The sequence below is a fragment of the Labrus mixtus genome, chromosome 1 (genome assembly GCF_963584025.1).
Source record: "Labrus mixtus chromosome 1, fLabMix1.1, whole genome shotgun sequence".
Taxonomy (NCBI): Eukaryota; Metazoa; Chordata; class Actinopteri; order Labriformes; family Labridae; genus Labrus; species Labrus mixtus.
This window is the reverse complement of record NC_083612.1, coordinates 12,884,828-12,909,922: the sequence shown is the minus strand read 5'-3', so window position 1 is coordinate 12,909,922 and position 25,095 is coordinate 12,884,828. Positions and strand designations below refer to the sequence as shown.

The following is a 25,095-nucleotide window of genomic DNA, read 5'->3' as shown; positions in this document are numbered from 1 at the left end:
GAGACATGAGTGACTTTGTCCTGGGTCAGGTCTGCTTCGCAAAAAGGCCGTTTTTTCACCTTTGATGTCGTAAATATGTCAAATGATTTGTGGCTCACATGTGGATGAGTGTCACGAGAAGAGACTTCAAAGACTTCTTTGTTTCAGGGCTGACGGTTGGTTGAAAAGAAATCAGAATGATTGTGCTGTAGATTACGGGCGTGTCAGATTTGTTCTTTACGTGACCTAATGGTTGTGATGCTCAAGAAAAACTTCATAAAGCCAAATAACTTATATAAAGACGAGGTATAGAGAATGCAGAAAATGCAGTAGAAATATATATATATATTTTATTTTATTTTTGTGATACGTTAAAGGCTGCAGTTAGTTGAATAGTCAGACTGAACTTTTTTATACGGCTCATTGAAGGAAGATTTTTGCTTGTTAACAGATATCCATTATCTTACTCTCAGTGGTTCGTTGTGCATTTGAAGGTAGGTTTAGATCAACATGGATTGACTTCTTCTCAGTTTCCTCACTGACTCTGAGATCTTCAACTCTCATCGTCGACAAACCTGATGTCAAACGTTCTTCTTGATGAGTAAACCTCAGCATGCATGCAGGTTTCAGTCGTCTGATCGAACTCCAGATCACTAAAAGTTTCAGAAGACAAATGTCCCACCCTCTTTTGATGCCATCTGTCTTTACTTGACTACATCTCAGGCCTGATATGTCATACTGTATATTCGGTATTTCATCATTTTCAGTCATCACTTTACTCCGCTCTGCAAAGATAGTTCATAAAAAATATTTTAGTCATCCTGTGAGATTTTTACTCTCTGTTCTTGAACATCCTAAATTGTACACACATAGGCTGAAGTACACACACATGCATACAACAGGATACCATGGCCATGCACAAATGGAGAGAGGTTTGGTGCCTTGCCCCAGGACATCTCTGCAGTGCTCTCAGGAAGTAAACTAGCATTTCTCCAGCTACCAGACCAACTTCCAGACTTGGTCCGCACCGGGACTTGAACCGGCAACCATCTAGTTACCAACCCAAGACCCTGCAGAGGCTGACTGAGGAGAACTGTAGCCAACCGTTTCATGCTGGTTTCCAGCACAGTTACATGCAAACAGGACTGTGAATTAACCAGTATATGTGCTCTCCTGTTGGTTTCTGTTGTATTTTATGAATCAAACTCCCACCACAGCTTTATTGCCATGTTTCTTATCAAACATCATGGACTAATCATGGAGTAGAATCAACATTTTTCTTATGATTTATCATGATTTCAGCTTATTTAACAAATGTAGCACAGTTTTAGGGTTTTGACACCAGCAGCTGACTGCCTCGATATTAAAGACTTCAATAGAAGAATCTGAGGGGCGTGGTGGATCATGGCTTGCTGTAGATGCAGTTCAGCATCAGTATCGTGAGAAAAAATCGATATGCAGCACTGAGGCGGTCTAAAGGCCTCTGAAAAAGATTGTGCAGGTAGGCTATAAGTTGACAGAGAGCGGGCATGCTTCATATTTCTGCTGAGGCCAGCTTCACACCCTCGTCTTCAGTTACACACAGTATGTTTCCACTCATCTGTCCAGCGCTGAGGCTCCCTGCTGGAGCAGTTTGGTGGATAAATTGTTTGCTTATGCTGATGGTCATTTTTTAGGGAAACATTTTCCTCTTTCTTTTGTTGTGTTTTCCATCACTTTCCAACAACCTCTCAGCCAGTAATTACATTGTTGAAAGACCTGAAATGGAATAAGAGAATGTTATGATAATATTTATACCAGAGAGCTGCAGTATGACCATGAGATAATTCTCTAGATTTCAGTTTGGCACTGATGTTAACAGAAGTTAGAAACCAATAAATCTTGCTTTGACTGTAGTTCAAGTTTGTCTGATCTGCACTTGGAATCAGCTTTCGTCCTGTCACGGTGAAGTTACCCTGAAGGAAGATTTTTCATGACAGTAGGGTGGAAGTAAAACGTATCTGCCTTCCTGTAATGGCTCATCTACAGCATGGCCTTTGAGGAAATGCCCATCTGCGTTATTGTCGAGAAGCTTGTGACGGGTTCAGCTCGTCTCTGTGCCTCGTTGTGGATTCATTGTTCGTTAACTGTGATTGTTTTTGTTGGCTTTTCAGGACGCTCTAGCTTTGTCCCCTTGGTCTGGTCATTTCTTATTAAAATATAGGACATGCCCTCATGTTACTTTTTCTTCAAACCACAAGGTTTCATGGTGCAGTTCACTTTTTGGTTAGTTTGAGTACGTTCAGTACGTCCGGTTTTATTTATTTTCTTTTACAGATTAAGTAAGAATAAGAAGTAAGCTCTAGATCAGAGTCCTCTTCTTTTTATATTTCTTTATTAATTGAATTCACAGGCCTCTTTTCAGTTGTTTCATTTTGATTTATAACACACTCTTCACTTTTTATAATAAATAACCCAACTTCCCCATAATTTACCAACAACAACAACAGGTTTTATGTTGCTTCATTTTTCCCCTCATTGTCTGGGTTGTAAACATGCACCATATATCCCTCCATACGGAAGTTACTCCTGGAGAACACAAACAATACATACACACATTTTAACAAACGCACACAAACAAAAATAGATAACAAACAGGGGGACCTGTTAGGCCTTTATGTTTCAATTAATAATTTTGGAAACATTTTGAATAATCCCCCTTTTTAAAGGCACATGTTAAAATTGATCTAATAGAAATTTACTATGTCAGTCTGGTCTAAATCACTGATACCATTGTATTCAAATCATTTACTCAAGTAGGGTAAGCACATAACAGAAATACACAATCACAGTTTTTATCATTTTCACTATATCCAATATCAAGATACATACAGTATGTGAGGAAAGTGAGGTTCGACTTCATTCGATTAAAAAAAGATGGCAGAGTTTGCTCTCTTTAAAACGTTCACATGAATGTATCTGACATGTGAGAAGTATAATAACAGGCAGTGTCAGATAAATGGTCATGGATTAAGACTGTGAAAAATAAGTTAAAAGATGTTTCTTCAGAGGGAGCAGAAAACAGTCTTCTTGTGTGTTTATGTTTTGTTGCTATCTGCATTCATTCAGACAGAGCAGCACCTGGATTATCCGCTGTAACTTATTACTGGCAAAAAATTAATTACACACTTTTCACACAAAGGGTTAACCAAAATAAAAACAGTCAGTGCGACTCTGTGAGGAAGCTGAATTCTGGGACATGTTTTGATTTTTCGTCCTGATGGTTGAGTCAAAATAATAAGAGTGAATCACTGCAGCTTTTGGAAGATGATTTTAAGGCATGGCGAGGGGGCGGATACAGAATCCTGTGCAATGTAATGCAACCCAATGAAAACACCCCCACAAACCACAGCTCGGTGATCGCCAAGGAGCTGAGTCAGCACCCATCTGACACACACATTGAATCATATAATGTTTATTCCAGGGCTCACGTATTAGATTATCGTACACAGGTGTTGGTTTTATAGTCTACATATTGAGTATTTCTCAAGCCTGCTCAAAAACAATATGCGGCTGTGGCTCAGTGGTAGAGTCGGGCGTCTCTTATCCGGAAGGTTGAGGGTTTGATCCCCAGCTCCTGCAGGCACATGTCGAATGCGTCCTTGGGGAAGACACTTGACCCCAAGTTGCTCTGACTGCTCCGTCGGCAGCGTATAAATGTGTTGGTGTGACCTAGAAGACTAGAAAAGAGCTGTACAAGCTCAAGTCCATTTACCATTTACTAGTCCAGTAAAGACAACTCTCGAGTTCAGAGGTGTTTGCAGTGTGAAAGGTCTTAATGACAGATATGATTTTCAGCTGTAACTTGATTGTTTTCCTGCAGGAAATGTAAGTTGCAGGCAGACAGCAAACAAAAAGAGCATCAGAAAACCAAGACCACAAACATCAAACAATATAAAATGATATTACTATCTCACTTTTACCTTTGATTATTCCTTGTTGTTAAATCCTATTTTAACCCTTTCTTCTACTATCACTTATTTCAAATCAAGACTTTTCATTTCGATTAAAGAGACAACAAACTCCTCTCACACCAATTAAAACCTGAGCTTATAAGCAGTTTAACCAGACAAGGTCAGTACACACAGAGATTACCACACAGCCTTACTTGTTGACTTCGTCACTCTTTGCTTCTGGAGTCACAGTTGTCCTGCAGGTACTAATTTTTACATTATTTAATGCCTAAGTTTAACCTACAGTTTGTAACTTTTGTCTCCCCCTTCTGGCTCTGTAAAGTAATGAATCAAACACTGTCAGTGCTGGTTGATGTCATATGGCTGCAGGTGAGATCCCCCAAACCTCCATGCTAATAAGAAATACTCTCAGTTGAAGGAGGCGTCAGATGAGGCACTTTTTTATGCAAGCAGATTTCCTCTAGAGCAGTTTGGTTCTCAACTGGTCTAGTCTAAGGACCCACCACTAACTCCTTCATGAAAATTGTGATCCTAATTTCTGATTTGTTTTCAACCAATCCGATTTACTGAATGAAAAATAGTTTGGACCTCAAATACGAAACATGTGATGGAACAAAGAGAAGGAACAAAACCAACATGTTTGAAGCTTCGTAGACTTTTTACACTTTTTTTTTTCCAGTCACATTTTCGCGACCCACTGAAAATTGCTCTGCGACCCACTTTTGGGTCCCAACCCACCAGTTGAGAACCACTGCTCTAGAGAAGCGGTTTATAAGAGACTTATAAGCGAAAAGTAAACTCAACTAACAGCTGCCTGGTTCAACTTTCTGTTTTACTCAGCTCATTGCTTTTGACCTTTTCAAAGTTTAAAGAATGATCTCACATGACACACTGTTTCAATAAAAACGTCTCATTTTTGTAACATATCCAAAAGGATGAACCAGCTGCACCGCTAACTTCCATTACTCAAGAGTATTTTTAGATTTGACAGTGAAAGGGATGCATGTAGCTTAGTTGTTATGTGCGCACCCCTATGTACAGAGGCTTTAAATCCTGGGAAGCAGGTGGTCCGGGTCAGAGTCCGGCTCCTCTCCCGCATGTCTTACCCCACTCGCTCTCTCTCTCCCCGATTTCTGACTCTATCCACGTTCCTGTCTCTCCCAAAAAAAAGGCATCAAAAGCCTAATCTAAAAAACACAAAACAAAGATTTGACAGTGAAACAAATAGTTTGTCCAAAGCAGTGTGTTGGATTGTTAATGTTTGGAAATGTCAACACAAACTATAAATCTCTGAAAAAGACAAAATATGTCACAGACTGATGCTCTCAAACTGTATCTCAATAAACCTTCAACCATTTTTCCACATGAATCAACCAAAGCACACTCAATTATTTATGTTTAACTTTTTTTTTAAAATTATATTACTGCAGAGGATCAGCATCCCTTTTAGATTTTTCCCCCCTGTGAACTTTCTTGTCTCTTTTTTCAGCGGCTGACCTACGAGTTTGTCAGAGTAGAGAAAAAAGAGAAAAAAAAGGAGATCCTCCGTGATTCTTATTAAACCTCCTGTGGATTAAGGTCTTTATTGGTTGAATCTCTTTCCCAGGGACAGACAGGAAAACAAAAACATGTACAAAACCAAATGCTCTGAATGCTCCTCTTGTTATCTGACCGCAGCGAGGCCTCGCAAGATCTGAAGAAAGCGTAATGGCTTTTAAGGACAACATGAAAGCATGCACACAGACAACATTTTCTGCTTTGATTAGAACAATTTTAAACATCTCTTTCACATCTTTCAATTTCATGGTCGGTTAATAGACGACTTTATGTTTTATAGGTGCTGTCTTTGATGCCACACATTTTCAGACTCTGGTAGCAGCTGTTTTATTGCAACATGAAAAAGGTGGCCTATATACTGTAGGCCAGGCATGATACTTCAATGCAGAATCTGTAGAGTATACTATAAAATGATACTGGCACTAACCTCTCCCTGTTTGTTTTGTGTGTCCCTGCAGGAGGAGTACAGGTCAGAGGGCATCAGCTGGCACAACATCGACTACATTGACAACACAGGCTGCATTAACCTGATCAGCAAGAAGCCCACGGCGCTGTTCCACCTACTGGATGAAGAGTGCAAGTGAGTCTTTCAGCCCGTTGGACCAGTTTATTTAACTCATCCAGTATGTCAATCATCTGCTGCCTCTGGCCTCAGATCAGAGGAGGATGGCATCATGATATGAACTGTAGCAACTCTTACCATGTAACTAAAAATAGGCCTCGTTTGAATCCAGCTGTGGCCCTTTGTCGCACGTCACAACCCCTCTCTCTCCTTGTCCAGCCAGCTGTAAAAATGAACACTGCTGAATTTGCAGATCCACTATGACGTGTGGTAACGAAACATACTACAATATTTACAGAAAGTGTCACATGTAAAAATAATTCATCATGAAGATAAACTTGATGTTAAAGAAACTTCATTAGAAACATAAAGCTGCTCATTGAGAGCAGAACAGAGTGCAGATTAAGTCAAAACTATTTTTTGCCAACAGTATTTCCTCCTTTATTTCCCTCTACTCCATTTTGACCCTGAATCTAATTCTTCCCACTCAGAAAAGCTGGAAAGTCTCTGAATCTTTGGCTGTGTTGTTTTCATAGCTCAGGTTTCACCCCCAAAAACCCCCGCTGTCTCTTTCTTCCCCTCTTCTCTTCCTGTAAGCGGCCGGCCGGTTTTCTGCACTTTTTCTTCTGTCAGAGGCAAATCTCTACTTCCCTTTTTAAATGATCACTTTTAGTCTGAGATGTCAGACAATTAAATGCCTAATTAATGGTCTTCCTGAAATCCTATACTGTGTGACAGACTCAATCTTAATAGCAAAAAACAATAAGCTTTTAGCACAGGATAAAGAAACAACAATCAAAGCGATCTCAAGAGCAAAAATCAGGCATCTTAATACGTTTCTGAAGACTAGAAGCAATAAAGCAATGGAGGCTTTGGTAACCTGACATTTTGCAGCCTTATTGAATGCCATGTTTAATATTTTATGGGAGGACAAGAAATCCAGTGCCTAACTGAAAGAAACAAAGACAATAGACACTCATAATCTGAAAACACACCTAGAAGTGCATTTATCTAAACAGATGCATTTCTATGAAAATCCAAATGCAAACCATTCACAAACCAGAACTGTGCTTTTGTCTTTCCCGGATTGCATGCATCTAACCAAACACAAATCTGTCGTGTTGACATAATCACTGCTCTCTTGTTAACCTTAAGAACATCTTCAGAGCGATGTCATCCTGCCACGTGTGCAGAGCAGTACCTGTTAGTGTGTCTTAATTCAACACTGGTGGAAAAACTGTTTTTAATTCGTGTTCTTTGTGAATGATAGAATCAGGAATCTGTCAAACATTTCCAGTTATTTACACTGCAGAGTTCATGATGTATTTAAAAGCTTTAAACAACGTAATCAAAAATGTGTTTCATTATTAAAAACAGATTTATGAAAACAAGTTTTAATCAAAATCTCACATCCCTTCATCCCAGCTTCCCCCAGGCCACCAACCAGACTCTGCTGGATAAGTTTAAGCGGCAGCATGAGGGGAACAGCTACATCGAGTTTCCTGCTGTCATGGAGCCCGCCTTCATCATCCAACACTACGCTGGCAAGGTCAAGTACGGCGTCAAGGTCAGTGTAATCACCCCTCCACACTTAGTCATTGATTGGACAGGAAAGGGGATGTAGGGAAGTGCAGCTGGTCTCTGCTGTGTATTTGTACTCTCTGAGCTTTTGTTGTTTTTAGGGAAATGTTTCATTCATGTCACACATCCACATCCACAATCATCATTATCCCCTTTTATGTCAATCTATGTAGTTAGCCTTAATTAATTTAATTACATGAACCTTTTCCAATCAGCCTTATCAGCTGAGGGGTAGACACGTCCATTATCTCTGCAGTTTGTAGCTAATGCTGCAGCTTTTGATTTCATGAAGTTCGATGTTTTTGATCAAGTTAAAAGGTCGTGTTGCGTATAATGTATGCTGGTTGAAAAAAACGCCTCGGCAGCACAGGGCCATGTGAGACTGTTGTTTGCATAATCCTGTCTGTACTCATCCAAAATAAAAACCATAAGAGAGTGATGATGATTTTCAGAACTTACATAACCTTTAGGTCGAACTGATGTAAGGGATATAAAAAAATTGAATCTATTCCAAGATATTACATCACATTAAGCAGCAGTGCCAATGTATTTCTATTGCAGATTAAAACATCAAAACATCTTTGCACTCGGCTAAAAATATGACTCATAGCTCAAATCTAAAAAAAAAAAAAACAGATGCACTGATTCTAAATAACATCACAGTATTCAGAATTGTCCATTTTTCTACATCTCTGGTTCTTTGAGAATAAACCATATTTTTGGTTTGTTTAGATATGATGAAATCACAGTAAATTATTGATGTTTGAAATAAATAAGCTTAAGTTTTGTGCCTTGTTGCTGTATGTGTCCTAATGTATAAATAAAGTTATTTCATTTGATTTGAATTGATTTTGATTTTGAATAATCATTTCCATTGCAGAGATAAAAGAAGTTGTGTTTTCTAGTGTATTGAACAGGTTTATAAAAACAGTGATTGGAGGAGTTAGGGGCTGAAGATAACAATTTTATTTTTTAAATTAAATAAAAATGTGACCATTGTCTTTCATTTTCCCTTACAAACAGGACTTCAGGGAGAAGAACACGGACCACATGCGTCCGGACATCGTAGCTCTGCTGAAGAGCAGCAAGAACGCCTTCATCTGCGGGCTGATCGGCATCGACCCGTCGGCCACTTTCCGCTGGGCGGTACTCCGAGCCTACTTCAGGGCCCTGGTGGCTTTCAGAGAGGCCGGGAAGAGACACACGCAGAAGAAGACCGGTGAGCCCTCACACGCACAGATATTTTTTAACAGTCCGGCGCGCGTCATAGTGAGGAAGAGTACGATCTCAAAGGCAGTCAGATGTGAGTGAAACACAACCATCATATCAGCCATCCACAAATATCCAAAATACTCGTAAAAGTAACTGTGCTTGTATTTTGAATTTACAGTATTTTTCAAGCTCCATAGGATTCAGTGAAATAGTTTAATGTTGAATATTTAAAAATGTGGAAAATCTGTGCTCGCTGTAGTTTGTGTTATGCTCAGGCCGTCACAAAATTCAAGAACCTTAAGAATCCAGAATAAAAGAAAAGACATCACCTTTACTTACTGTCATGTCATGTACCTCTTAATAGAGCAAGAATACTATTTAATGTGCAAACTTATACGGATGTACAAGAAACACCTACCATTTCTACTACAAGGATTTACAAACATTTTGATCGTTTTCCAGTCTTGATGCTCACATGCCTTGCTGTAAAAATGTTGTCTTCTTCCTTCATTCTAGATCGAGCTTCATCTCTGCCATATGTGTTGTGTTTCAGTAGTCATTACTCTAGTGTGTGTGCGTAGTGCCAGTAGTGCTGCTGTGTATTTACTGTAGCCCTTGCTCTTTGTCTCTCAGCTTTGTCTTTCTTATGAATGCCTTGTCTTCCCTTAGATTCTCTCTAGCTGAGTTACATATCACCCATCAGATGCTCCTTAAGCACTGCCGTCGTCTGAATTGGATGCGCCGTCTTGACCCTTCTGACACATTAGGTTTTACATCTACATGCTGTAACGTGAAGATGGATTTTTATTTATCCTTATATATCTTTAAGAAAACCGCCAACTGAGCTCTTAATATATTATTGTCACCCAAGGGACCTTTTGACATGTCTTCCCAAACATTTCTGCAAAATGAAAAAAACTAGTGTTTGGCTTAAAGCACTTTTTTTTTTAAATGCAAACTTTCTGATTTTATGATTATGGGCTAGATGTGAAAAAATTGGCTTCAGATACTTTCACATAAAGAGTAAGTTTGCAGAAAACTTGTAGAAGACATTGCTTGGAAGTGCTTTGGGCGACACACACACACACAACTACAGTGACAAACATCTTGCCGCTAACCGCAGTTTTGAATGTCAATCATCTTCTCTCCAAATGTCTTGCACAGGTATCTCTCCGGTAGACGACTGCATCTCTTGATCTCTTTTTCTTCGCTGTCTAATCTGTCATTTCTCTCTCTCTTTTCCCCCCCCTTTTCCTCTCTTGTGTTTTTTTCTTCTTCCCTGTTTGTCTTTTGTTTTGCTTCTCCAAGGGCATGATGACGCTGCTCCCTGTGCAGTTTTGAAAAGTGTGGATAGTTTTAGCTTTCTGCAGCACCCTGTGCATCAGAGAAGCTTAGAGATCCTGCAGAGATGCAAAGAGGAGAAGCACAGTAAGGCTGCCAATACAACGATAACTCCTCCTATTTCCATGTTGCACTTGGGAAACTGAAGGGACGAGGCTGACCAACATCAACAACTTAACTCTGTTGTACTTAAGCCGAAGTCAAGCCAAAAGAGATCACAATCAGAGGGAAATCCAATCATGGACTTTATAAAAGAAGTGGATGTAGCAACCGTTTAGTCACCCAGTTTTTTGGGAACCTCTCTTTTTAAGTTCAAAATTTTGGCCATCACCGTCTTGGCTTATTTCAGTCGTAAGGGTCAAACTTGCATGTTTCACCTTCTTTGTTTCGTTCAGGGAACAAATCTTTTAGTCATAATGTTTCATTTTGATTTATGTTGACAGGCTGCTTGAGGAACATGAGGAAGGATAAGGAAGGTTTTTTTTTTCTACTTAGGACAATTATTAACTAAATAAATATCATGCTGAATTCTTATCACCGATTGAGAATATTAACTCTTTAAAAATTCTTCCTGAGGAAACAAAGTTAACTGAGAAGTCGGGTCATTCCTCTAAATTCACACAATACCTGTGCATCCGCCCCCTACTGGTCATTAGAGATACTGCACGGTTTAGGCAATGTTGCGTTTGCCTTATTCATATTTTCACCCCCTGCGACGTTTCACCTTCATTTTGAACATGTCAGGGGCGTAATAGGGAAAAGCTGTGACACCCACTCTGTGCCGGCTTCGGGGGTAGTAACAGAGGCGTTACAGGGGCAAGAGGGGATAGGCGGAGCCAGAGGAGGAGGACAGCGCTGTGTGTGTGTGCACATGTCTTACTGTGTGTGTATGTGGAGCTCCTGCTGTGCCCCGCTCTTTTGCCTTTCAGCAATGCCGTGAGGCAATGTGAATTCACAGACTAGGAGTCGAATATTACGCCGTTGTGGAATCAATATGAATGTCTTTAGGCGTAATGGCGGCAGCGTTTCGTATATGAAAAGTGCTATTGACATCAAAATCAAATGCTACATCCACTTCTTATATGCAGTCTATGATCAAATTCTAAATAGTCCCAAAAGTTTTTATTTTATTTTCTGCTTTGTGTTTTGATATTGCAGCTCTTATTTTCCATCATTAGACTAGATGCTTGTTGGTCTCGACCTCTTCTGTCTCCCTCCTCTCCCTCTCATTGCACCTGCATGCATTTGTACTTTGTCTTGCCAGTTGTTTGCTAGCATGCTTCAGCCATTCTGTCACTAACACTGTGATAGTAAAGGGCTAGCTGAGAAATGCATGGGTCTATCAGCCAACCCTGATCAAGAGTACTTATCAGTAATAGCACAAGGCTTCACCTTTATGTTGGGAAGTAGGTATATTTGCTCGTGCACCACAGCACACATCTATAATCACTTCTCTCTAATCCCACAAACGCTGGTGATGGTGATAGACTGGGGGGGGGGGGGGATCTATGGCATAGTTGGGAGTGGGACACAGTTTTGTAAATCATTCTAACTAACTTGCTCACAGGCAGCTTTAAATGTGGTGCAGGGCACTCACGCTTCTTTCAAAGGGTCACACTTCTCCAAACGTTTTATGACACCCGGATGTGCTTGTGTCTTTTTTTTGTTTTGTGCCACCCTGCAGCTCCAGATGAGAGTGAATATGTTGTACAAAGTGATGAAACTGAAAACGGTACACGGTTAAGTCGTCCCATTAAGTTGCTCTGTCAGATTGCTTTTGAAGTAGGCTAACACACAAAGTAGTTCCTCTGACTTCTCGTCACCGTAAGTAGCTGATTGGCTGTCGGTTATTACAGTAGATCACTTTTTCCTGCAAAAAAAAAAAAAACAGCCATCACACTGAAGTAACTTAATAAAGCTTAAAAGTCTTAATTCAACACTTTCTTAACTTCTTAAAAAGTATCTATCAGTTTGTCTAAATGTCTACTGTCCACCATACACTTTTGATTTCTGCATGGTTAAGGCATTTATGTCGGCTAATCCAGCAGGTTGTTACTTACAGGTTCCCTTAACAAGAAACTAAAGGCATCAAATTTAGCATCAGTGCAAATAAAGAGATCTGTAGAAAAGTGTTTTATTATTCTTTTATCCAACACTTTTTTCTTCACAAATAAACCCCACTGTTGTGACTTTTTAAAGCATACATTTCCGCAGCCCCCTTTACAGATACATCAAGTTTATTAAAGATAGATCAAGTTTATACAGTTAGAACAAGTTTATTAAAGATAGATCAAGTTTATTAAGCCCTGAGGGGAAATTGGAAAAAAAGGGAAATAAAAAAAACTATGCTTTAAATGAACCGCAGCACCATCACATCACTATGTTAACCCTCACAGCTTGACATGTGTCCGTGCGTTATGACTTTAAATGTCACTAACAATCTGTGTCGTCTCATTTAGCAACTTGTATGCAAGTGCTAAAAATGTACTTATCAAAACTTACTTATCGAAGCACTTAAATGTATTTCTGGGTTTTAGGATTTCAATCCTGCAACTCTCTGATAATCATGATGTGTTGATATTTTAAATCATAAGCTACAGTCCAGCTTCAGTATCATCCTCCATAAATGGAAACTAACACCAGCTACTCACTGTTAACCTCGCAGATCTTAGTTTCAGTATTGAATCACCTGATCACCTGCAGTCGATCATATTTCCAATAAAAAGGCACTTAACACTCACTGCAATAACACTGGAGTGTCTCGTGGTGTCGGGTTGTTTATGTTTGGGAAGGGTTTAAAAGATCGGATTGTTTGTTTTCATGTCAGTTCTGTGATTTTGTGTGCCAGTGTGTGCGTGTGTGTGTGTGTGTAGTGCGTGTTATTTTGTGTTCTTCCCATGATGCCAACCTGTGTGTTCGTGATCAGGTGTGTCCAGAAGGAGTCCCCGCACGCCGCTGTCTGACCTTCAGGGGAGCAACACCATCAATGAGATTTCACCGCGGTAAGAGTCTGACCTGCGTTTGATGTGTCGTAAACTGAAGACTGTGCTGTGACCCCGTACGTGGCCCTCATACCTTCTGCTAAGACCGCGGTCCACCACCTCCTCTTATTAGTCGCGGACGTCGAGATTAGCAGCCCACGTCCACGACTGGCAGCACAGAGCAGCTCGTTCAAGACAGCTTTTGTTACACAGGAGCTCAGTCTGGGGCTGTTAAAATCCCTCCTTAATGTGATTTGCGACCTCTGCCCTCGCTCTGTCTCTCTCTCTTACTCACTGGGTCGTTCACGCTCATCCTCTCAGACTGTAAGAGCACTAAACTCTCTGCAGCTGCTTCCTCTTGTGATGTAAAGGCAGAGCTATGCATCGGAGGGGGAGTGCCCGGGGAGTGATAAATATGGAAACCCTGCAGGGTGCGTGTCGGCTGGACAGGGTTTTTGGACAGTGCGGAGCTTTATGGGGCTCTAAGAGAGACTGTGGAGATTAACAGTCACTACAAAAGGCGTATTGTACTGTCACCGGTCGCTGAGATCCACAATCGACTGGGGAAGATTTCTCCCTAGTTGATCATCTTTTTCACCTTCTTTGCTGTAATTTATTATATTCTAATGCATTGCAGGTTGGTAGTAAAAATCATCCCTTTTCTGTGCTACTCCTCTGGGAGTGTGGGGATGTACCACAGTCTGTGAGCGTAAAAGTGGAGAGTGTTGGAGAAGCAGTGTCTGAGTCCCTTTTATGGGCCCCACAGACAGACATGGTTTCTGTTTTCAGTATTCATCCAAAATGTATTTCCAGTCAGCACACACTATTTTACGTTTTTTTTTTCCACACATGAATCAGTTCCCTGGGCCAACTATTTTCTTGATCACAAAAAAAAATTGGTTTCTAATGCATTGGAAACCTGTGATACTTTGCTTTAAGCTAAATGCTAACACTTGCATGCTAATGCTCCCAATGAAAGTCTTACATTAGCAGATACAATGTCTACATATGATAATGATGATAATAACAACTTTGATTTATATAGCAGCTTTAAAAACACAGGTTTACAAAGTGCTTTGACGTACAGCAAAACATAAAAAACAGCAAGAATATAGACAACGCAAAGTAGCCAGAACAAAAACTAAATCATAATTCATTCAACATCTATCTATGCCAACACTTCCCTGCGTACACAAAACGTATATCTGAATTGTTATTAGTTTTGAAGCTATTTGTTCAAAAACCAAATAATTGATTTATTTTGATAAAAAAAGGTGTTTGATGTAATGTCTTGGAGTCGCCAAAGTTAGTAGAAAGAATTCTCCAGGAATCATACATACAGTCAGATTTTCATGACAATGCATCTAGTAGTTGTTGAGACATTTAAGCCTGGACCAAAGTGGTGAAGCTAGAGAAATGTTTGTCTTTACAGACATGGTGCGACTTTGCAGGAAATAAATACAGCAAACAGAGCGAATTCATTCTGCTTGTTTTTATATCTGGAAAAAATCATGTTGAAGGTAAACAGAGACAGAGATAACTGTTTTTCTTATCTTACTTGCTTCTTAAAAAAAACATTAGCACCTTGTCCCTGCACCAAAGGCTTCTGAATAAATAGTTTAGTTCCCCATGTTTGTGACTCTCATTTGAGCCATTTAAAACCTCTCCATCGTGTCCCACCTGGTTGTCTTTCCAAAGAAAGAGACCCAGGGCAGATTTCTTGTCTTTTTCTTTTCTTACCTCCTGTTGTTTTTTCTCCTCTCCTCTGGGCTCAAACAGTCCACAATGGTTAATGGTTTCTCCATGACCTGACCGCCCATGTTTTTGCTTGTGTTCTGGGCAGGTGGTTTGGTTTCACCTTGCGGCCTGAGGTTCAAACCCTCCGAGGCTTCGGTAAACTGTGTTAGAGTTTGTGTGAGAGGAATATCTCTCTCTCTGTGTGAGTGGAAACATGGAAACTACTGCCCCTGCTGGTCACATTGTTTTCTGGGTAAACAAATATCCCCTTTACAAGTAAAGAAACAAGGCACGGTGTGATGCTCTTTAAGCTCCATCCGAGCTTTGAGAAGTAGCAAAAAGACAAAACACCTTCTGTCACAGTTGTGTGAACCCAGAGAGCTATCTGGGTTTTTAAGTCATGTCTAAGACCCCTCAGAACCAGTGATAAAAATAATCTGTCAAAAAGATATATTGATGTTATTCAGGAAGTTAAGAAGACCTGGCAATGCTGACACATCTGTATTAACTTTACCATTTCCATAAAAAGACACAAGTTTCACTTTAATTGTTGCAAAAATGAAATGGTTTTAAAAAAGAACAGAAACAAGATGTCAAAAACATCAATATGTTGAAAGACTGTGCTGACACTGTATCATTTTTATTTTACTCTGTTTTAATGAGGTTCACATATTATATGTAAGTTTAGCTTGGATGTATAAATTGTAAAACTCATAAGGAATAAACACATGTTTGATTTTCCCCGGCTAACATTAGAAGTCTAAAGTAATTGCCCATAATGTTAAAGGTTATATTGTCATTTCTGTTATAAAACTGTTTTAATATTGAATTTACAAACTCCAGAAACTCCAAATAACTGTCGACTTCAATTCATAAAAAGAGGATAAACCAATAAATGTGTGCTACTCTATCTCTTAATAATCTATAGAACTGTTATTTTGTCAGGATATATACTGACATCAGTTTCCTTACAAAAGTATCTCATAAAGCAGTGTTAGATGTTTTGATTTCATTGAGATTTGATCATTATTGTCGGTCTGTTTTGTCCACAGGAGTTCTCCCGGCCTGGGCTGGAACGGGCGTTTGAGTCGACAGAGCCGTTTATCAACCAGCAGCTCCAACACAGAAGAAGACGGCATCTTTGTGAACTCTGCTAACAGCAAACTGCTGGAGAGAGCCCACGACATCCTCATGTCAGTAACAAGATGTATACACAGTCACCATCAGGCTATGAACTCCCTTATACCTCAGAGGCAGAGATTAGTCAGTAGCCCCATTTTGAAGTATTCAAACACAACTCAATGGATTGCTTTTTGCTTTTTTTACATCTATAAAATGTGGAACTATTTTCAACGTCTCGTGTTTGTTATTCTGGTATTCTGTGGCCTAGAGGCCTCCTTTAACTTAAACCTGAGTTCAAACCCTGTCAGCAAACATCTGGCATGTGAAGTGTCCTTTAGTGATCACTACATTCCTACCAGCTCTACAAGAGCTGGTCTGTAGTCGACTCTGACCTCTGAGCAAGTGAAAGGAGACTTTCCCCACAGGGATGAATACATTTACATTTTATTGACAGGAATACGACTCACTTAGGGATACTTTCTCAAAATAATTAAAATATTCTGCTCACCTGTTGATTCAAAGGGAAAGAAACTGGATTCGTGTGCTCTGAAACTATTTGTTTTTTTTGTTCTTGACAGGAGGAACAAAAACTACAAATCCAAGCCAGTTCTTCCGAAGCATCTACTGAATGTAAAGTCCCTGAAGTACCTCAGCAACCTGACGCTTCACGACCGCATCACCAAGTCGCTACTTCACCTGCACAAGAAGAAGAAACCGCCGAGTATCAGCGCACAGTTCCAGGTTGGACACATACACACACAAGTGACATGTTCGAGTTCAAAGATGTGCCATCCAGGGCTCTGACTAAAAAAAACACATGATTGGCCTGAGTTTGAAGGAGGAATCTCCCTCCAGCTGTGAATACGATAAAAACAAAGTATGTTCTTTCCATCTGACTGTGGGTGGACACATCACTCCACTACTCTGTCCACTCTCTTACTCCTGTTTTTGTCCATAATGGGTCTATTACGTAGTTCAAACACACCCAACCAAATGTCTTAAATGTCTGACATAATGTCTGCAAATCTGTTGACACACCCTTTTGAAAGTCATTACTTATATTCACTTGGTGAGAGAGAGAAAAAAAGGAACGCGAATCATCCAATCACTAAATATTGGTTAACTCCTTCTTCTTAAAGCTCCTTTGAGGAACATTCATTTTGTGTTGATTTTGGCTCCCCCTGTGGACAAAACTGCATCCCTTATGGCTTTGCTGATTTTGTCCTGTACATGTATGCAGGTTTGTTTGTTTTTTTAAATCAAGAAACCTTTTAACCATCAGTTTTTTCACTCATCAAGAATCTTCACTGTGAAAAAATGTTTAAAAAAAAACAAAAGCAAACAAAGGCTTATTGTTCAGCAAACGCTCCACTTGACTCCTACCCCCTGGCAGTAGTTCCTGGCATTAACAATAATGATATAGAAATAGACTATCTTTATACTGATGGTCACGCTTGCTTTTGAAGCTCATTAAGAAACATCAATATTAATTTCAGTCTGTTTCATAATCAGCTAAAAAGTCCTCACAGTAGCTTTAAAAGACACAGAAAACTTGTTTAATGTTGGCTCTCTTCTCTCTATTAAAGCATCTGTTGATAGAAGATTTTCTTTTTGAAATCTCTCAGAAATATGAGATAAGTGTGACTGACAACTTTCAGAAACATTCAGAATAATTTGGTATCTATAGCTCTCATTTACAGCTGGTTACACGGCAGCACAGAAAAAAATCTAACAACCAACAAGTGCCAGATTTCTTTGAAAGTGAACTCTGCGCTGTGGCTGTTGGAGGTGTAGACGAGCGCTGAGGCCCCTCTGGCACGTCGCCCGGGCCCCAGTGTGTGTGGATGACTTCACTTCCCACATCCTGTGCTGCGCTGATTGCTTTAATCTCCAGTGGAGGGGGAGGAGACTGAATTCCTCCCACTACTGAATTATCGAACACACATGTACACATGTTTACACACACAGGAGAATGACACATGGAAATAATGTGCCCACATTTTTCATAAACATAATGCCAGTATTTATGATCTCAGGCAAGGACTTCTTTAAAATGTTTAATATGTTTATTGAAAGTGGACACAACCACCTGATTTGGCTCCATAAGTCTGTCAAACAACTGTGGAGCGACCAGAGACTGTTTAAAAAAGTGGACTTAGCCTCAAGTTTCTAAAGTGAATCAAGTGTAGCATTGCCGTTACTTGCAGTGTTTTTAATGGCCAGCAGGGGGAGACTGCAGGTTGGAAAATGACTGAAGATCAGAAAATAAGACCACTTCTCAGTTGATTGACTACTTGAGTAAACTCTGTGTTGGGCAAGATGTTGATTATGTCCTGTTAACCAGAATTAAACAAAGATGTTGTGACTATATAGGAGAGAGCAAGATAAAACAACAGACTGTATAAACCCTGGACGTAGAGTCGGTGACATCACCCATTACTTTCTAATACTTTCACAATGGCAGTCATCTTCACCTAACTCTCGGTCAGTCTTTTAACGGGCAAATAGGTAGAGATAACCCCGCCCCCAAATTATGCAAATGTCTGAATATCCGTAAGGCTTGGTATTATCGTGATTGATGAGCGTGTGTACCACTGTGTAAAATGAGCTATTGATACCACATCATTTTTTGATCCAGCCTATAACCATTGCTATTTCTGCTGAAAAAAAATGACCTTTTGATACAGTAAGGGACCTAATAGGTATTTCTTTGCTTTTGGAGACAGCCAAAAGTGAACCCTCTGTAAACTGCAGTTTTTTGCGCTTCTGCATTGGCTTTATTTTTCAACACCAGAGGTTGCTATTTTGCAACGCACGTGTTGTACCAAGTATGTAACAATACCTCCACCTTGTTGGCCCAATATGGTTAGATGATACCAAACTTGAGACATTAAAAGGGGATTATAAACCAACATCAACTTTTTGTGCAGTTATACAGTACTGGAGTCACATAAGCAAGCTGTCTGTTTACTTTATGTATTTGTGTCCTATAGTGACTTTGTGTTGTACTTAACATCCTGTGTTTGTGTCTCACTCTGCAGGCCTCCCTCAATAAGCTAATGGAGACTCTGGGTCAGTCTGAGCCTTATTTTGTCAAGTGCATCCGTTCCAATGCTGAGAAGGTACAACATGCTCACTGCAGATTGATTGGGTTTTGTTATTAAAGCAACTTTAAATTCTTTTTGAAGTTTAAACTTTATTAATGGTTTCTAACATTCTCCCCTCTTCTCTCCCCATAACCTCTGCTTTCTGTTGCTTCTCCCTTTTCCCCCTTTCCTGTCGTTTTCCCCCTTTTCTCCATCATCCTCCCCTCTTTTTCCTTTCTCTCTCTCTCGTTCTCAGCTGCCTTTGAGGTTTAATGATAACCTGGTGCTGAGGCAGCTGCGGTACACAGGCATGCTGGAGACTGTGCGCATCAGACAATCGGGTTACAACATCAAGTACAGCTTCAAGGTAACACACACACACACAGGTTTGAACCCTGTAGATACTCTTTAAACATGATGATTTATATTCTTTTATAATGACTACAATAAACAACAAATTCAGTTTGACATTTGCAAAAAGAAAGGTATCTTATCCGAAAAGAGAAACACTCTTTGAGCGTTAGAAGAAGGGGTAGAAGAAGTTTAGCATCAGCATATATGTATAACGCTTTTCCTCTTAGTGAGTTTGTGCTGGCTGAACTGTTATACACAATCAACCTCACTGCTCACATCCCAAAATGTTCAGATCCACATTCAGTTTTCCATCAGGGTTTTCTGGTTCCAGTGATCAATCATGTTGTCGAAGCCTGGATCCATTCTGTGTTGTGTCAAGACGGGATTGTGGGGGACGTGGTGTGGCACTCATCTTAACCATACTGGCTCTTTTAAAAATGATGTCAACCCTGTGAGAAATACTGACTAATAACACGGATCATGTTTAGTCCTGATTGGAGGGGAGAGGCTCACTCCCACTCCAGTTTCTTCTCACTGTAGTTTCCATTTGGTAGTTTTGTGTAAATTCATGCCAGTCACGTCCTGTGGAGGTTTGAGGCAAAGATTAAGTCACTGTGTGAGTTGCTTCTTTAACTACAGCTTATTTTTCCATGCACATAGTGTTATTCACTGTAGCAGTGCAGCTAGTTTAGGTTGTATTATCTTCACTGCAGAGATCTTTAGAGCGAAGACTCCTGCTGCCCACAAGAATCAAAATGGAATCGATAAGTATTTATAACACCCAGTGAATCCTGAAAGAGGTAAAGTAATGTTTAGCTGGTAATCCTACTGGGTGACAGCATAACAACTGGTAATCAGACCCGTTTCCACCAAGCGGTCCGGTTTGGTTCAGTACAGTGTGGTTCAGTTCGGTACGGTTAACCCTGATCCTGCTTGCGTTTCCACAGCCAACCATACCCTTATTTGGTAAGCGGAGTGTAAGCCAGATGGAGATGGCCGCGTCAGCTACAAAATAGTGTGACATCATAGCAGCCCAACAGTGTAGCCCGCTATTAATTAAGTTCAGTGAAGAAGAAAAACATGACACAGTAAATAAAAGGGACCCTTTAAGGTCGGATCGGTACCCTTGGCAACCCAACAGAAGGGTACCAAAAAGGTAGGACGGTACAGATCCCTTATTTTGGTACCATTCCCAACTTTTGACGGTGGAAACGCCAATAAATGGGTACCGTACCGAACCGAACTGAACCGGACCGCTGGGTGGAAACAGGGCGTTCTTCTTCAAATTCCTCCTTAAGAAAGTTCCAACAAACATTTACATACATAAAAGTATGTAAAATAATATATACAAAATAGTATTAGACATTATTATGTACTTTATTATTTGTATGGATTGACCCTTTGCGAGCAGTCATCATGACACAAGTGGAACAACTCCACAACGTAACTATTTTGATGATCTCACTCAGCAGATTTTACCATCAGACGTCGTCATTTACCAAAAATGTCTCCAAACATATTTTGAGCTGCGGTCAGCACTAATGAGAAATATCTTGGGCATGCTATCACAGTGGAGAACTCCGCTGGTTTGACTCTTCAGACATCAGAACAGAGCCTCTCCATTGTGTCGGCTCTCTGAAACACTCCCCTTGCTTGTAGTTGTATAAACACAGCATCTGTTTCACTCTCCACCCCCCCGCAGCTCAGGGTGCTCGGAGTATTGAAGACAGACAATGGGCCTCAGTTTGAGGAGTGGGAGTTCAGCATATTTATGTCGTGATGTTTGAACCTCTGCAAATAAGGACAACATGGACTCTTACCTGAAACCACATGTGCCCTGACAGCTGCTTTCTGCTTGAGTGATGCTATTTCTTCTGCTTCAATTTCTCATCATGGTCAAGAGTCGTATTTTAGAATCGGGACCAATGTGTGAGCACCCACAAACGGTTGATCCTTTAATAGAATCAGCGTTAGATAAACTGTTGACTTTAGGGCAAGGTAAATCTATTGTTGGACTCCTTACAGAACATAAATGCGAACCAAAGATCCAGAGATCCATAACAGACTTTTCAGACTATGTAGCACAATGTCCCAAACCAAATCCTAAAGCCTAAAATTTCCAACAGCAGACACACAAATTGTACTGTTTTGGAAACTATAGGCCATTTCAAACATCCAAATCATTCTGCTAATGGGTCTGAATCTGACTGTGTTTAGCTTATACTGTTTTGTTAGTTAATGATTTGTCTGACTTCACTCCAAGACTCTACATAAGGAGGTGGACGTAGTCTCTGTGGTTCAAAAGTGAAGCCAGTGTGCAAGTGCCTTAAACTTATTTGAATTGGCTGGTATGAAGCAACTGCACTGGTTGCAAAGAGAAATCCAACACCAGGTAACAAAATGATTCAATTTCTCAGTTAATTTAATTACCTCAGTTAACATTTTCGTAACGACTAAATGCTCTCAGTTTCTAGTTTGGGGACTTGTCATGACAGTGTGATACTCATTTTGTAAATAATGGTTGCGTGCCTGTGATTGGTGAGTTGCTCCCATGGCAACCTGAACTAGGAGAGAGTCAATTCATTTCCAAGTTTTGATATTTTTAAAAGAAAAATGATCTCGAGGCTTTGGCCATGTCCCCTTCTTTTATACAGACAATGATTTCACTTTGTGGACTACATCCTCTGTACATGGGGCCCTCGCACTAACCACTACACCACCAGCAGCCCTTGTTTTATTTCTTATATATTTACAAATATTAAATAACATTTCAAATGTATGTGTACATGCATACATTGATCATATGTTATCAAATGACATTTAGCTATTTTTTGGGATAAAGGACTAAAGCCACCTGAAGTGCAAACGTTCATCCTTGCAGTGGGCTTTGGGTACCACCAAGTGATACCTGCAGCACAGCTGATAATCACTACTCTATGGTGTTTTTCTTCTTAACACCTGTCCTTCTTGCTCTCTTGACAGGATTTTGTTCATCACTTCAGCGTGCTGCTCTCAGAGAGCACCAGGGCCACCAGAGAGGACATCCAAGAGTGTCTGGATCAGCTCGACCTGCAACCAGATGGGTACCAAGTGGGAAAGACAATGGTAAGAGTCCTGCTTTCTCCTTTCTTCTGGGCAGATCTTAGAAAATCAACTGACAAACAGATACAGTGGGACTTATTTTTTTGGGACTAGCCTACATAATGTGTTCACCATAACACGTGGATGCTAAAGGTTGAGCTTTGTTCAACTCTCTGAAGTTCAGATTTTATATAAACTCATAACAGAGTTGTATGTTTTTGTGTGTGAGTGAATGAAAAAGCTTGTTTTGAACATTTCTAAGGCAAAGTTAGATATGTTTAGTTATGGGAAAGTCAGAAAATGAAAGAAGTCTGGTATGAAAAAAACAAACTTTTGTAGCTTCTTTGCCAATAACTTAATAGGAAGACCCCTAAATGTATTTACTAAATATATGTGTGGGTTTGAACTGACTTTATTAAACTTGTGAATGACATCCACTATAAATAGAGTTATGGACATAAGGAAAGGACCGTGTTGGACATAACCTCATATTACCTGAAGGAATCTTCCCTCTGGAGAAAAAAAAAGAGGATGTAATGAAGTCAGTGCCCCACTTTAGGTGTGTCTAAGACCTCAGTATGAATGAGGCATGATGGAGGGGTCCATGCCTTCAGGATGCTGTCTATATAATTAGAGGATCATACCTGACATACTTGTGACAGTATGTACAGCTAGTGTGGGTGTGTACATATATCTGTGAGTGGTCAGTCAACCCTGCTCTTCATGAAGTGTGACTCTCCCCTCAGGTGTTTCTGCGAGAGGCTGAGCGCCAGCAGCTGCAGGCCTTACTGCACACAGAAGTTCTCAGGCGTATCGTCACGCTGCAAAGGCGCTTCAGAGCCCGGCTGGAGAGGAAGCAGTTTGTCAGAATGAGAGAAGCCGCGCTCTGCATCCAGGTACAGTGGATTGCTTTTCATTGTCACAGCTCTCTTACCTCCATTGATTTCTATTTTTATCTCTAATTAAGCCTTTTTCTTTTCTTCTTAAAGAGAGAGAGCAATAATTCAGTGTTATTTCCTATTGATTTTGGGTGTGTTTGTAACATGTGAAAAATATGAGATGAGATCAATATGTATGATCTCATATCTTACAAGATGTTTTGCACTAATTCAGATGTAAAAATGAATAAATCAAGGCATAAACCAAGAAACTAATGAGTTGTTTTTTAGTGTTTTTTGCTTTTAGTGAAAAAGCTCACAATATAAAATCTTAACAATGTAACACATTTCATTACATGATTGATTTTATTTTATTACTGTATCATGTTTGAACAATATGCCCAGTCCAAAACAGGCTTACAATACACCCTTATTAATACAAAGAGACCAGAAACCAAAAGTAGACACTAAACAATAATAATACTAACAAAACAAACCCTCCGGAGGTTTCTTCCAGGCTTTAGAGACAAACATGGACCTCTTATAAACAATCTTATTTTTAGCCCTAACTTATTTCAACGGGGCAATATATTACTTAAAATGTTATCCAAGTCCTTCAAAACAGTTCATTTTAAAACTAGAATTATTGCCAGTATTTGTATGACTCTAGATACCAGTGAAGTTGTAGATGTACACGGATTTATTTATTTTTGGCTTTTTTTAGAGAGAGGACAGTGTATAGAGTCAGAAATGAGAGAGAGAGAGAGAGAGGCCGCACCCCTTGAAAACCACAGCCCCTGTGCATGGAGCGCATGAAAACAAACCACTAGGCCACCGGCGCCCCTCTTGAATTATTTCTATAGATGTATTGTAATTCAACATCAAATCCGTTTGAATACATTTTATAATCTGTTATGCTTAGATTTTGTCTTGTGAAAATTATAACAATCAGCAATGCTTTGCATATGATATTGTTATTTTAGTTTAGCAGAGATTGTAGATTTTCAGGAGACAATTAACTTTAAATCTTTGTTGATACAAATATGTTTAATTTGTTTAGCTGAAGTTACTGAACTGTAAATAAGCTTAAATGTCTACAAAATGTATTCAGAAAAACACCTCAAATACAGTTTAAGTCAGCTTCTCTCTCAAAGACCTCTTCAGTGTTGTTGGGATTTTACTCGTTTTCATTCATAAACAAGAAAATGTAAATCATGCTTTGTGTGATGACATTTGGACTTCTAGTGTCTAAAGTCAGTAAACATGAGAAAAGGTTTAAAGAAAATTAAGGATTTTAACAGCTTGAAAATAATATATACTTTTCATCATCTCTACACAGAAATGGTGGCACTCATACCGGCCCATAGAAGAAGAGGAGGAGGATGAAGATGAGGAGGAGGATTATGATCCTTCTGTTCAACAGGGGGCCGCGTTATGTCTGCAGACTCACTGGCGAGGTTACAGAGAGCGTCAGAGGTTCCGGCTGTGGAGGGAGTCTGCTGTGGTGCTGCAGAGAGCGTGGAGGTTATGGCTCTCCAGGCGTTGCTCAGCGGCTCTGGTTATTCAGACGGCCTGGCGCTGTCATCAAGCCAGAGAAGCATACCTACGTCTGTACAGAGCTGTGGTACAGCTGCAGGCTAACAGCAGAGGCTACCTCACAAGGCAGAGGTA

The 25,095-nt window shown here is 40.0% G+C and overlaps 1 protein-coding gene across 8 annotated transcripts in view; it reads left to right on the top strand.

The window, feature by feature from the left end:
• The window catches only part of myo9aa (myosin IXAa), a 119,632-nt gene that overhangs the window by 79,565 nt on the left and 14,972 nt on the right, over positions 1–25,095 (top strand). For 7 of the 8 annotated variants that reach the window (XM_061029815.1, XM_061030053.1, XM_061029899.1 and 4 more), the window contains 12 exons: positions 5,948–6,069; positions 7,477–7,618; positions 8,656–8,851; positions 10,153–10,272; positions 13,112–13,187; positions 15,956–16,096; positions 16,604–16,766; positions 19,067–19,147; positions 19,368–19,478; positions 22,448–22,570; positions 23,293–23,442; positions 24,764–25,092. In XM_061029815.1, the coding sequence (XP_060885798.1) occupies positions 5,948–6,069; positions 7,477–7,618; positions 8,656–8,851; positions 10,153–10,272; positions 13,112–13,187; positions 15,956–16,096; positions 16,604–16,766; positions 19,067–19,147; positions 19,368–19,478; positions 22,448–22,570; positions 23,293–23,442; positions 24,764–25,092 (1,754 nt within the window). The remainder of the gene's footprint in view (positions 1–5,947; positions 6,070–7,476; positions 7,619–8,655; positions 8,852–10,152; positions 10,273–13,111; positions 13,188–15,955; positions 16,097–16,603; positions 16,767–19,066; positions 19,148–19,367; positions 19,479–22,447; positions 22,571–23,292; positions 23,443–24,763; positions 25,093–25,095) is intronic. The other variant, XM_061029978.1, reaches the window with a different exon arrangement.